The sequence below is a fragment of the Lycium barbarum genome, chromosome 11 (assembly GCF_019175385.1).
Source record: "Lycium barbarum isolate Lr01 chromosome 11, ASM1917538v2, whole genome shotgun sequence".
Lineage (NCBI taxonomy): Eukaryota > Viridiplantae > Streptophyta > Magnoliopsida > Solanales > Solanaceae > Lycium > Lycium barbarum.
Window position 1 is genome coordinate 37,830,163 of NC_083347.1, and position 15,462 is coordinate 37,845,624.

General features: G+C 34.1%; 1 protein-coding gene across 2 annotated transcripts; it reads right to left on the minus strand.

Annotated features, from left to right (window-relative positions):
* Positions 1 to 2,461: 2,461 nt before the first annotated feature.
* On the minus strand, positions 2,462 to 12,135 carry LOC132618102 (cytokinin dehydrogenase 3-like). 2 transcript variants are annotated; one of them, XM_060333157.1, is made up of 5 exons: positions 11,462 to 12,134; positions 6,254 to 6,381; positions 5,922 to 6,179; positions 4,086 to 4,354; positions 2,462 to 2,905 (listed from the first exon to the last, which is right to left on the minus strand). In XM_060333157.1, exons 1-5 carry the CDS (start codon positions 12,084 to 12,086, stop codon positions 2,617 to 2,619), a joined length of 1,569 nt encoding a protein of 522 aa, XP_060189140.1. In that variant the 5' UTR covers positions 12,087 to 12,134; the 3' UTR covers positions 2,462 to 2,616. The 2 variants fall into 2 exon arrangements, with proteins under 2 accessions (XP_060189140.1, XP_060189141.1); XM_060333158.1 differs by having other exon boundaries at positions 2,681 to 2,873; positions 11,462 to 12,135.
* Positions 12,136 to 15,462: the final 3,327 nt, after the last annotated feature.

The window sequence follows — 15,462 nt, forward strand, 5'->3', positions numbered from 1 at the left end:
TCAAACAGCACAATCGTATTAGCATGTCTTTACCCTAATCGTGCTCATTACATAATATCTAAACAATAACCTTAGCTGAGCAACCTAGGCATATAAGTATCTAACCACTAATCATGCTTGCTATTATAGTTATAACTAAACAAAGAACATAACTTAAAAACAGAATAAAATAATTTCCTAATCGAACTTACTACTGCCGCTGTATTAAACACATAGCATAAACAGTATAAACAACAACTTAAATAAACAGAAAATAACTAGGGGAAGAGTTTACCTTCTTCAGGTGCAGCGAAATGGGATTCGAGCTTCCGATATACCTCGAAACACTTCGAAATTCGAAATCGTGTGTGCTCAAATTTGAACGAACACTCGAAGCAAGAACAAAACCAGATTCGATATTTTGTGCCGATATCGAGAAAAATTGAAAATTGATGTTTTGAAAGAAGAACTGGAACAATCAAAGACTTGTGTTTCGAAATGACTATCAAGAAGTATTAAGGTGTTTCTTAGGGGTTTCTGAATCGAAAAACCTCAGTTTCCTGGGGAATTTTTTAATCGAAAACCTCTTGGTTCTTGGGGGGGGGGGGGGGGGGAGTTTCTTGAACCGAAAAATCCTCCCTTTTCTGACTTAGAAAATCATTATGTATAGGGCGAACTAGGGTTTTGTTTGAGAGGAGCGTGGACAGAGGAACGTGGGGATGGCAGAGGCATGGGGAACAGGGAGAAATGGGGCGGCAGTGAGCGTGGGGGGGGGGGGGGGGGGGACAAGAGAAGGTGGAGGCGATGAGGGAGACGAAGGAGAAAATTGAGGGAGAGAGAGAGAGAGAGAGGGAACAGGGGATGGGGCGGCTGGTGAGGAAAAATATGAGGGAAACCCTAAAAGGGTTTCCTTTGTTAAATGAAAATCCGGGTCGGGTCGGGTAAATTCGGGTAGTGGGCTGAATATTGGGTTAAAATAATGGGCTGGTGGTTTGAAGATGTGGGCTAGGAATAAATGTGGGTTGGGCTGAATTAAAAGGATGGGCTGATTGAATTAAAATGTGGCCAGGTAAATTAAAATGTGGACTGGTTTTGTGAATTGGTCCGAAAATAGTATGAGTTGATTGGGCTACTACATTTAAATAAAAAACCTATTTAAATAACTTGTGTTAAAGTATTACTTAATATAAAATATGCAATTATTAGTGCTCAGATAAAAAATGGCTTTGTAATAGCCGTGCAATAATATTTCGAAAATCCACAGGAAATAAACACTATTATTTAATTATGCAAAGATAAATGTGATGCGTGTGCGTAAGCTGGTAAAATGCCGGAATGATAGAATTGTGAATTATAATAATAATAATAATAATAATAATAATAATAATAATAATAATAATAATAATAATAATAATAATAATAATAATAATGATAATGATGGCTAGTAACTGCAATAGAATAATGAAACGCCGGTATTGATAAGAGGCTAATAATTATAGTAAAAAATACAAATATATATTTTATAATTTTTCAAAAATATTAGAAGCGTAAACAGGTATTTCGGAGGAGAGGCGGGACAAAATTGGGTGTCAACAATCATTCGTCTGGGTACTACCATTAGCAACATTCGTAGCATCATCAACAACCATCTTGGTTCTTCAAGATTTCAAGCAAAAACATTGTATATTTTGCGGAAGTTTAACAGAAACGAAATCGATCGATCAAGCTAGGATTTCAAGCTTGATTGCTCTGATACCATGTAGTGTTTAGAAGAAGAAGATTAGGTAGTTGATCCTAATCTGATAATGGAAGAAGAAGAAATGAAGAGGAAGAAGAAGGAATGAATTTCTCATTATGGTGTGTTCGTATGCAGGCTGTATACCATGTATATATACATGAGTGGATCAACTTGTTAAGTTGTTGGTCATTTAACTAACTTGAAATTAATAACTACCTAACAACTTGCTGATTACACTTAATGTCTCACTTTCATAACTAACTTTGTGAAGTCTCTTCTAACTAACTTAACTAACTTTTGAATTACTTGTTTCTTCTAACTTAACTTAACTAACTTGTGAAGTCTCTTCTAACTAACTTAACTAACTTTTGAATTACTTGTTTCTACGGTGTCGAATGCTGCTGATTATGTGAAATGGGTGTGACACTCGGATGGAATTTTATGTCAAGTAAGCAAAGACAAGTTATTATTGCTTACAAGTTACAAAGAGCCGGAATTAAAATGTAAGTGAAAAAAGTTTAGCCGGAAAGTTTACTAAAATGTGGCTTTTAATTAAAAACAACAAAAAGTTTACATTCGTTGTTGTTGCCTCGTATGAATAATCTACCATCTCAATCTTGTCTGCCATCGGAGAAAAGAGTCCGTTTATCTGTTTTCCTTTTCCCCCCTCTATTGGAGGTCGTGGAATGGTGGGGGATAATAAAATAAGCATTTAATAAATGAAGCGACATGTACGAGACAGTATATTGTCATATAGTGAACTATTAATTTCTTTTCTAGGTGACATAAAAAGTCACAAGTACAATATATACCATAACTTGATGTCTCTATTTATTCCGTGCAGATCATTTACCCTATCCTACTATTGCCATACGTACCTTCACCAAAGTAAAAATGAGCTAATTGAAAATCTTTTGTCCTGGTGACAAAATCATCTTTGGATCAAACTGACTTTTCCTTTGTTGAAATACTTCCCATTTTTTGCCAAAATGATTCATCCAAGCTTCCTTAGTTCTGTAATGTGGAAGATATTGCTTGATCTTGAGACCATTTTTTTCACAGTAGTTTAAGATTTCTTCATTTTGACCATCCAAAGACTCCCAGTCATTGAATCCACAAGAGTACAACAGCCCTACGCAATAGAATGTCTCCTCCTCTGGTATCACAACAGACATCCGATCATCCCATCTGATTTTTTTATAAAGCACTAATCAATTTCAACAAACTATATTCTACATACATGCTAGACAAACAAAACCAAAAAAAAAAAAAAAAGAGAAGGGAAGGGTAGTGCTAGGGTAAGGAGAAGGTGAAGGTGAAAAGAACATACTCCGTACTATATATGTTCCATTTTATATGATACTCCCTCCCTCCGTCCGTCCCAATTTATGTGGTACTTTTCGTTTTTTGAGAGTCAATTTGACTAAACTTTGAAGCTAAATTGGATTAGATTAACTTGATATTTTAACATTAAAATTTATATATTTGAAAACTACATGAAAAGTACTATAAATTGTAACTTTTCTCATATCAATTTAATGAAAAAATACATCTTAAAATGATGATAAAGTTCATACAGTTTGAATCTCAGGAAGCAAAATATGCCACATAAATTGGGACAAAAGAAGTACTTTCAAAAAAAAAAATTTGACATCTCTAGATAATTAGTAGATTTGGACTTGATTTGGTTAAAGTTGAAGTTGAAAAGGGTATTTGAAAGTTGAAGGATATTCAGAGATTTGTAGTTTTGGGAGTAAAAAATATTACTTCTTTTGAAATACTCCTTAAACAAGTTTTTCAACTTTTCAATTTCACGTTTCAAATTTGAAATAATGATCAGATCATTACACAAATAAGTACTTATCTGAAATAATGTGTAAAGATTATTTTAAAATTGTCGTGACATGTTCAAGACCACATGATATTAAAAAACTTTTAATTATAAGTACCAAAGTCGTTTCTTAATTATGTGCCCCCTAGTCAAGCACCATTATGTATATAAAAGAGTTAATGGTTAAAAACACACCTGAACTATCACTTTTTCGCGAGTTTCACACGCTAACTATCTGTTGTTCCCTTTTTCTACCTGCACTATCATCATCTCTGTATTAAAACACACTTTGAAGCTGAGTAGGCCAACTATCAACTGTTCCCTTTTCCTACTGAATATCACGAACTACTCAACTAGGTGTGTTTAATACATATATGGTGATAGTTCAGTTAGAAAAATATATAGGCGATGATATTTCAGGTAGAAAAATAGAACAGCTGATAGTTGGGGTATGAAACTCGCGAAAAAGTGATAATTCGAGTGTGTTTTGACCATTATCTCTATATAAAATGAATGCGGGTGGAGTATTAGGAGTACTTTATTCCGGTTGTTGGGTACACAAGGATGGACCCTGTGGTCTTGTTTTGTTTGAGAATGATGTCCACGAAGACACCAGCATTGAAGTCCATGATACTGGACTTTGGTACAAAGAGATTGAGCCATGGATGAGGAACATCCCACAGTCCTTTTGATTGCAGCTTTAGCTCCCCCTTTTTTACTCTATTAAGAAAATCTACAAAGGTTGCATCTTTCTTGAATATGTGTCCAGACAGAAAGTTCAACCCTTTCATCATCTTGTGCAATTCCTGCATAAAAGCATATCTATGTATATCATAATATGGTCTTTCCAAATATATTAATTTACGTAGAAAACATAATGAAATAATTAAAAGTGTTCTCTCTCTTACGTCTTAACCTCTTAGATTAGATGGTCACATGCATGCAGTACACCCGTTATCGAACATGATTTTCACGTGCTTTGCCATGAAAGATAAAACCAAGCCCACACACGTGAGGGAGCGTGTTGAAGACATAATTAAGTGCTAATTAAAATCTTTAAACTATTCGATAAGATGATTACACACACTACACCAATTTAGTACATGTTATTTATAAAAAGTGGTTTGTTTTTATGTGATTTAAGTAGTACGCTATATAGCTCGTTGAAACAGGCAAGAGCTAGCATATATAGTATAACCTTTCCCCCTTGTGTGAAATCGTACATTTTAGCAACCTGTGAGCTGGGATAGGAGGCATCTGCAGAGAGATATGAATGGAGTAATGATAATGGCTTTCCATTGCCCTGTTGGTAATATCAGCAGCAACTTGGCAGAGGCAAAGGCTGCATCTTTTGGACTGAATTGGGCCAGGAACAATGGCTTGAGGCATATCATTCTAGAATGCGATTCTCTTTTGGTTGTAAATATGTTACTGGGAAAGAGCAATATTCCATGGCAGATGAAAGACACGATACAACAGGGCAAGACACTAATTGAACATGGCGATTGCAAGATTCAACATTGTTACAGAGAAGCAAACCAGGTTGTGGATTCGTTGGCTAAATGGAGTAAAGGAAGAACAAACAGAGTGATCTCTTCTCCTAATAGACTACCTGATTTGGTGAAAGGAGCTTACAAATTGGACCTGGTTCATATGGCGGCGTTTAGACATATTCACAGAAGAAACCAGTTTCCGTAAGTTTGGAAGCATATTTTTTTCCTGTTTTCTAGCAGTTTTTTTTTTTTTTTGTCCCATAGAAGATATGCTTTCTATTTTCCTTCCGTACAGGAACTGGCTAAAGTGTTAAGGATATTTAGACCTACTCTTATGTAATAACTTTTGGGTATATATACAAGGGACCCGCCACCATAAGGGGGAGATGCTATTTTTTTTTAAAAAAAAAAATTGGTTGATTGTAGTATTAGTTAGATGGAGGAGTTCTACAGTAGTTAGAGTACTTAGCTTTAGTTAATTAACTTAATCAAGTCGATTATTGTGTAGTTCGTTATATAGTTAGTGGAGTTCGATATTTTTGTTGTAAGTTCATTCCCTGTAATTTAGAATTGTTGTGTACGAAATGTGACTTTCCGCTCTTCTTCTAATCATTCCTACTCCATCATTTCCATGGCTGAGATCTAGCCAGGTTTACATAACCATACTATATAATTCAACGAATTCGCCTTAGATAAATAATGATGATGTATCATATAGTACAGGGTGAGGTTTGTTAGCTCATATACATTAAAACGCAAAACATAACAAAATTACCCAATTTACATCATCTTAGGAATTTGTCTTTTATTTGTTTCTTTATGAAGTTACAGATCTAGCTAGTAATAAGTGGTACAAAAAATGGTAATAAAGGGTACGTACCTCATCAACTGTACTAGCACTTTGATCATCATAGTACTTGACCATTTCCAAACAGTAGATAATGCCGTATTTGGATATCAAGGAAAGTATTTTGGATTGGTTGGAATGTGAGAAAAAGGAAGATCTCCAATTATTTGGAGGACTTTGATTCATCGTAAGAGAGCCTTCCACATAGTCCATGCCATCAATGGAAATAAGTTGTTCTTGGTCACTTGTGAATTTTGAAAAATCAGCATACAACACTCTGACCCATTTCACCTGCAAGCCAAAAAAGTATCTTTAGAAAATCTCCATTGAACAAGAAAAAGGACATGAAAATGTATATATGGTACTCTTGTTGGTGCTTTCTCTAAGATAATTCTTGCTCTGGTTATGATTCCAAACTGGCCTAGACCTCCTAAAACTGCAAAAAACAGCTCTGAATTCGTGTGTTTGGAGCAAGTCACAAATTCCCCTTTACCTGAAATAAACACAAGAAACAAGAACAGTCCATACGTGCAATATATAATGGACTTATCTTTTTCCAGCTGGTATGCCGTATCAGTAAGCAAATACGGAAAATAGCCAAATATATCTTTCGTTTTATTTTGGGTCCAAATATACCCTTATTGTTATATTATTTGTTTAAAATTATCCCTCTTCTGTTAAAATTGTGCACCTTGAACATCCTATCCCACGTGACAATTGATAATGTGGATGCCACGTGGCAGTGTCATCTCATCACCCTAACTACTCCGTCCCTCTTCCACCACTAAAATTTCCACCCCTCCACCACCATTACCACCATCTTATCCTTCAATCCCACCTGATCGCAATGCCTCAAATTGGATTGGCCCTTTGATATTTTCATTTTTCTGACGTTCTGAAATCAAAAATTTTAAATTGGAATTACTTTGGTCCACAACTTGAACTATGAAAAACCAAAAAATCAGAGAGGTAATTTACCATCAAAACAAGTCAGGAACTTTTGCATTTACTATTAACACAGTCAGGAACCGTCCATAACTCAGATCTGATCCAAACCCCGCTCCTTTACCACCGTTATACGCCTCTGCTCCGCCGTTCACCGCTACTTGCAACACTCCTTCTTATACACACGATCCGATTTACTCTCCACCACCTCCCTTACAGTCCTACATCCCTCCTCCCCTTCTCCTTCATTTGAATTTCACGGACCTTACCAAAACCCACTGCATTCTCACCCTTTTTATCCAACTCCGAATTTGACAATACCGGAAAGTTTGATCAAAATGGACCTTATCACTTGTATTATTCCTTCCAACATAAATCGACATATCTGAAGTATAAGATAGATATAATTGGAAGGACAATTTTTTCCTGGAGCTGTAATTATACGGTGGTAACGGTGGTGGAGGGGGGTAAATTTTAGTGGCGGAAGATGGAGGAGTAAAATGGGTCAAGGGTGATGAGATGACAATGTCATGCTACGTCATCAATTGTCAGTGTAAAATTATCGGATAAAAATATATTTAAACTAATAGTCTAACGGTAAAAATATATTTGGACTCAAAATATAATAAGAGTATATTTGACACTTTTCTAATAATACAAGAATATATTTAGCCATTTTCCAAAGCAAATAAGTACATAGTATAGGAAAAATCTTATGGTGGGTGATGCATGCCATGTCATAATTTTGTGAGGGTTTCATTAATTAATAAGTGTACATTTTGGGTCCCACACCATATTACTTCTCCTTCTCTCTTTACCCACCCCTTTCTTCCTATCACCCTACCAGCACCCCACCCTTAACTTACATCAAGAATTCTTGATTACTATCTCCATTTGCCTAAAGCTTAACAAAACATAATTTTTTATGTTTTTTAGTTTGTTAATACGACCATTTAATTGCACAAATTTAAAAACACACTAAGACATTGATAGAAGTATTAATTTCCAGAAAATTGTATTTTCGTAATTAATTAATGAAAGTCATTTAAAAGAAAGAAGGATAATGACAAGAATACAAATATGAATTACTCTTAAATATAGGTTATATCTGAGCAAGAAAAAACATCCACTAAAGTAACCTTCCAGTCATTATGCTAACGCAGTGTATCGAAGTGTCATTGTACACAGATGCAGATCTAACCTTCTAATGTTGAGTTCCTTTTACCTCAGTATGTTTTACACAAAGTATAAATTTATATGTAAGAATCAACTAAGATATTACAATAAATAGTAGATAAAATTCATAATTTTAAATACATAATGAGTTCAATGCTAAGAACCTTAAAAGTGAATGCATAAAACTTAAATCTCTTATATGCACCTCTGACTATCAAACATCAAACGAAGAAGACAAATATATGCAAAAAAAAAAAAATTGGTGAACAGAAAAAATTCATGACCAAAACCGATCTACATGGAGCATCTTTCACTTATCCGTCTCAATTTAATGCCAAGCATCATTTAACGAAAGTTAATTTAATTAATTACCGAAACTAAATTAGATTAGATCAACTCAACATTTTAAGATTAAAATTTAACTATTCAAAGGCTTTACGAAAAATACTACTCCATAAGTTGCAATTTTTTTCATCTTAATGAAAAAATACATTCTAAAATATTATTTAAAGTTCACATAATTTAAATTTTGAAAAACAAAATATATCACATAAATTGAGGTGAAAGGTGTATGATTTTTTTATGTAGGTGTTTATGACTTCTTTTCGTTTCAAGATTTCATGGAAACAATGCCAAAACTTACGTAATTAGTTGTTAGGATCCAGGTGTGTTTTTTTTTTTTTTTTGAAGAGTATTTGATGAATTTAAGTTTCTTTGAAAAATGATGAAATTGCTAAGAAAACGAATTAATTTTACAGTGCAAGAATGTTAGAAATAGAAGAGTTAGGCCAGAAATTATAAGGACTTTCAGTGGATAGAAATATTAAGGTAGGAAAAAAAACGTTCGTTTGAGTAAATAAGTAAAGCATCTGCTGAAGCCAAAAAAAAAAAAAAAAAAGAAAGCAGCTGGACCGAATGGAAAATGAAGAAATAGAGAGAAATAGGGACGTTGGTCCCTTTTTCTGAAAGTGGGATACGAAATTCCACTTGGCAAATTATGAGAGGAATCTCACACAATTTTTGTCTGCCACTTAATATTTGTGCCTCACCCATCATAAAAAAATTTCATAGTATAGGATCTAAAAAGAGGGTACCTATAAGATATGCGCAGGGCGAGGGGGTGGGGATTGGGGGTGGTATCACTCACATCTCTTGCAAGGAACAGACCAAACTGAAACTGTTTGATTTACTTTAATTTCCCTAAAAACACCCTTACACGGTGGCTCCCAAATAAGACATGTTAATAACCTTAACGAGGTTTTGGAAGTGACAATCGCCTCATAAAATATTATTCCCTCCTATTCAATTCATGTGAACCTATTTGACTGAATACGAAATTTAAGAAAGAAGAGAAAACTTTTAAATTTATGGTGTTAAATAAGTCTCATATATTTTGTGTGGTTATAAATCATTGTATAAAAGTAAAATGTTTCCGAATATAAAAAGAGATCATTTTTTTTTTTACACAGACTAACAAGAAAATAAATTCACATAAATTAAAACTGAGGGAGTATATATTCTACTTCCAAGGAGTTACCCAAAAAGTAATGTAAAAGTAAGAGAAAATTAAATTCCAAAACAAAAGAATAACATTTATTCAAAGTTTAACTTGTACTCCCTTTGTCGAGCAATATCACAATTTGGGGAATCAGAACAGTTTTTTCCTGTTATTTGTCAAATTCTTTTTAAATATTATATCCTTTATTGATATCACATTATTTTCTTATTAGTTCGTCCAAAGAAAATAATACATTTTTATATTGAAAAACATTTAAGGATAAGTAAACTTTCATTCTACTCTTAATGAGAAGCTTTAATAGTCACAAAAATATTATGGCATAATTAAGAACACAAAGTTTCAAAACTAGTAGTCATAGTCACACAAATATTATAAAATATTTAGGACAATATATTTCAAAAGTCTCTCTTTATTAGTACTAATTAAACTCAGTGCTAAGTCAAACTATATATGTCACATGAATTGGAATGGAGCTAGTATATTAAATAGGTTGACTTACTCCTTCCGTTTAATTTATGGACATAATTTGTATCAAGGCTAAGTTTCAGAAATAGATGAAGACTTTTGAAATTTGTGGTTAAAACATGTCATAACATTTGTGTGGCCATAAAACTTTTGAAACTTGTGGTTTTGAACTTTTCATAACGTTTATGTGGTTATAAAAAATTCTCATTAAAGGGTACATGTAAGTGTATTTCATTAGGAAATTGGCATAACGGCTGCCCACCAAAATAATACTCAGATAAATGTATACTTTTTGTATATCAATAATATACATATTTCGTACAACATTATATATGCTAGCGGCTGTAATTGTTTTCGGCCAAGCGGCCAAATATGTTAAAAGCCCTATTTAATTTTACGCCAGAATACCTAAAGACCCTCCTAAACTTGATGGGTTTTTCTCAAATCCCCTTAAGCTATGTATGGTCCTAATTACGCCTGTACTTGGCTTTTAATAATCTTTACACTCTCAAACAATAACTGATCCTAATTACCCTCCTGTTCTTTTTTTTTTTTTTTATAATCCAAGTGATTTCAAGTGATGTTTGACATGTGAGAGTATAAAATAACAATCATATCATATTAGAGCCCGTTTGGATTGGCTTATAAGTTGGTCAAACCAGCTTATAAGTCATTTTTAACTTATTTGGGTGTTTGGTAAAATAAAAAACAGCTTAAATTAAGTTAAAAGTGCTTAAAATAAGTCAAAATCAAGAAGTTGTTCAACCCCAAAATTTTTTTTGTTGGCTTAAAAGTCATTTTGGTTTGACCCACAACTTTACCCTTTTATCTCTTATAAGTCATTTTAAACTTATTTGGGTGTTTGGTAAAATAAAAAACAACTTAAATTAAGTTAAAAATGCTTAAAATAAGTCAAAATCCAAGAAGTTGCTCAACCCCTACTTATTTTTTTTTCTTTTTGGCTTAAAAGCCATTTTGGTTTGACCCACAACTTTACCCTTTTATCCCTTATATTTTTTATTAATTCCAATACTACCCTTACTTCTAAAAACCCTTTAAGCACTTTTACCCAAACGCGTAATTGCTTATTAATAAAATAATTTTCTGCACTTAAAAAGTACTTTAAGCACTTATGCTTAAAAGCTATTTTTTTCTAGCTAATCCAAACGGGCTCTTAATCTGATGTGTAAGAAAATCTAAAAATACATTTTCTTTTATATTTAGTCATCCAACGGCTATTTTCTTATCTCCTTCCATATATCTTTTCTATTCCTCCGTAAAGTACAACCCAAATTTCCTTCTTTTACCATTTTTCTTTTGAGGGGGTAATGACTATAACAAAGTCAAGTATATGAGGGGTAATTAAGACCAGTTATTGTTCGAGGGGGTAATCATTATAGAAAAGCCAAATACTAGAATAATTAGGACCAAGTATAAATTTAAAGGGTCTTTACGTATTCTGCCTTACCTGTGATAACATCCATTTCAATAACATTACTAATCTGAGGACCATAGCGGAAAGTTTGGCCACTAATTCCAGCATTAGAGAGAGTTCCTCCAACAGAGAGGTACAAATAATCAGTCCACGAGACAGGTGCAAGCCCATGCTCCAACGTTGCATGCAGAACATCAACCCAAAGTTGCTCACCTCCCACATCTGCATAACCAAACCCTAAAATAGGGTCCCAAGAAACCCTAATTCCAATCATATTATTACTATTCTTCAAAGAATTCATGACCACCACAACTCCATTTGGTGCCATGGCCTGTCCCCTCACAGAATGGCCATGCCCTCTCGCCGCGATGCCAAAAGGGACAGAAATGCCATTATTGGAGAAGTGAACGAGCTTGACAATGTCGTCAGTGGAGGAAGGGTAAAGAACTGCAGCTGGGGTTTCTTGAACAAGTTTTCCAAAATCAGTGGAAGTTGCCACTGTGGCAGCTGAATCTGCACTACTGATGAGTCTGGTTGCAATATCAAGCTGAGAAAAAACATCGTATGGCTTCAAGTGTAACTTCCCTATGAAGGACATGACTAAATGGCTAATAGTGAAGAAAATAATTAAGTAACATGGGGAATAAAGTTTAGCCATATATATTAATACTTCAATATAAGACTATAAGAGAAGGGGAAAAAAGGAGAAGAAGTTGGTAGTTAGGAAAAAATAGAAGCTATATATATATATATATATATATATATGTATGGAGAGCAGTGGACAATTTAGGAAATCTTTGATAGCTTTGTTTCGAGGGAGAAAATTAGGCCACGCACTGTTTTTGTCTTTTTTTTTGAAAAAAATTCTTGTCGGCTGGTGTATATGCACAATTGTTAGTCTGACAAGACCAAATATTTAAGCACGTTAGTTTTTGCATTAGGTAAAAGGTATCTTCCGCTTTGAACGAGATCCACTAATATTTTTAGATGGAAAAGGTCTGGAGTTAAGCTTTTGTTTGTTATATCCAATTAAGGAAATGTCACAATCACAATTACGTACGTAATTTATAGACGCTTTTGGGAATAACGTATAGTGTTCTGCTGATATAATTCGAGGTACCTTTTGCCTTTTGGGTAAACCTATCAACCGATTCGATTTAACCGGTTAAAACCGATAACTGGACCGGTAAAATCGGAATCGGAACTGGTAGAACCGGTTCCGGTTAACCGTAATTATTACCGATTCGGTTTTGATTTTTTTGAAGTCGAAACCGGACCGGTTAAACCGATTAAACCGGTGAAATAAAAAAAAAAAATTATAGCCGTTGGGCGTTGGGCCTTTGTCCGTTAATGGACCGTTGGCAATGGTCCATTTGCAAAAATGGCCGTTGCCAAACGGTCATAAAATTAATTTTTGGCCCCCCAACCCCCCAAACTTTTTTTTAACACTTTAACCCATCCCCCACCCCTATATAAACCCTTCTTCATATTCATTTTAATTCACACCAATTCACTCTTCTCTTTCTCTCAAATCTCAATCTCTCAATTATAGTTACTTTGCAATAATTAGCCACTTTATATTTCTCTCAAATAAATATTACAAAGTCTTATTATAGTTTCAACTTTCAATTATTAATTTTGCAATTATAATATTGTTGGTGGAGTTGGTGATTTTGCAACAATCCGAAGTAGCTTTGGTGGATTTGCAATTCTAGCCGCCTTCACTTTGTTGGAAATTAATCCGGCAATTTGGTACCTTCGTTCCAACTCTATCTTTATTTTTCGCAATTTAATTCTAGCAATTTAATTTGTTGTAATTTATTTTCTTGTGATTTATTTGATTGTGATTTAAATTAATTCTATTTAATAATGTCAAAGAGATTAAGACGTGGTGCCGGTAGTAGTAGTGGTATTGTTAGGGGTGGGCTTAATGAGGAAACATTTGTGGAAGAAATACCTAATTTAGGTATTGATGTTGGTGGAAATAATCCACTTTTAGGTCATGAGGCAATGCAACAACATTTTACCGACACTTTTAATGAAGATGATGATGATGATGAAACACAACCCCCCGAAAATTCCATAGGAGATACATGTCTTGCACAATCACATACACAAGACAAACCGCCTAGAACTCGTAAGCCAACAGCTAAAGTTTGGAAATTTATGACTAAGAATAGGGAAAACCAATCAGCTACATGTACCCTATGTGGACAAGTATTTAGTTTTAAGCAAGGAACTGGTAAGGATGGTGGAACGAGTACACTAAATGGTCATATGAAAAGCAAACATATGGATTTTTGGGGAGAGCAAACGGGTTCAAATGTGGGGGGTATTCAAATGACAATAGACCCACGAACCGGTAGAAATTTTAAGTATGACAAGAAAAAAGAGCGTGTAGAAATAGCTATAATAGCTAAAATGGTAGCTTATGATTGTTTACCATTTTCCTTTCCCTCGGGTTTGGAGTTTATTACTTACATTTAACGTTGTTATAATCCGTTATTTGAGGGTATTCCTAGAAGTACTTGTAGAGCCGATGTTATAGATTTGTTTAAAAAATATAGATTTTATTTGCGCCATGTATTTAATTCTTTAAATTGTAATGTTTGTCTTACCGCTGATTTGGGTCTTAGTCTTAACAAGTTAGATTTTTTTGCTATTACATGTCATTGGGTTGATGAGAACTGGGTTATGCAAAAAAGAATTATAGCTTTTTTATATGATGAAGGAAAAGGTCGTCACGATGGAAAATTTTTAGCGGATTCAATGTCTACTATTATGAGATTTTATAACATTTATAGAAAAACATTTTGTATTGCTTCAGATAATGCTTCTAATAATACAAAGACGATAGGTCTTATAAAAAGAAAACTAAACCCTCCGCTAAGAAATATTTTTCATGTAAGATGTAGTTGTCACATTTTAAACTTAATTGTTAAAGATGGTCTTGTGCATTTTGAAGATTCTGTTCGAAAAGTTAGAGATGCGGTTGCGTTTCTTTTTTGTAATGCTAATAGGGGAAGAATTAGAGATTTTAAGAATGCTTGTGTGGAAAATAACCTTAGACCTAGGAAAATTCAAGTAGAAATTGAGACTAGGTGGAACTACACTTACATTATGCTACAACAAGCATATGAGTATAGGATTCCTATACAATAAGTTCACAACAAATATAATATTAATAGTGATGATTGGTTAACTTTTACGCATTGGGAAGATGTTAAAGAATGTGTTGAACTCTTAGAAATTTTTTATAATGCAACTCTTGCTTTTTCTAGACAATTCTATCCCACGGTAACCGGAATTTTAGCCTACTTAGCGGAAATAGCTAGAGTTTTACAAGAGTATAAATATAAACCCGGTTATCAAGTGGCTATTTTTGAAATGATAATCAAATTTAAGAAGTATTTTTTTCCCATCCCAACTTTATTTATATTGGGTTCTCTTTTAAATCCTTGTTTAAAAGTGTCTTATACTAAAAATTTGGTTAGTCAAATTTATACATTTTTAGAAATTGAAGAGGGAGTTCAACCATCTTTAGCTGAAGCCGAACTCGCTATTGATGATGAGTTTAGAAAATTTTTTACTCATTATTCTAGTTTGGAAGAACGTGCTACACCCGTTGCTCCACGCCCTACTACTTCTCAGAGTAGCAAAAAGGGCTTGTAGGGTTTAAAAGTTTTACATTCACAGCCAACTTCTTCTTGTACTGCAAACTTTGATGAATATAACTTTTATTTGATGCAGCCAAATGTGGATATCAAGGAACTGGATGACTTGGACGTCTTAGCATGGTGGAAGAAGTACAAGGCAAGTTATCCGGTACTTTTAAGAATGGCTCGAGATATCCTTACGGTTCAAGTATCAACCGTGGCTTCGGAGAGCGCATTTAGCCAAGGAAGACAGCAAATTGGAGACCATAGACATTCATTATCCGGCTTTAGCTTGCAAGTACTAGTGTGCATTCGCGATTGGATAAGATCGGAGCGACGCAACCAAAACTTAGAAGCGGAGGAAGGCGAAGAGGAAGA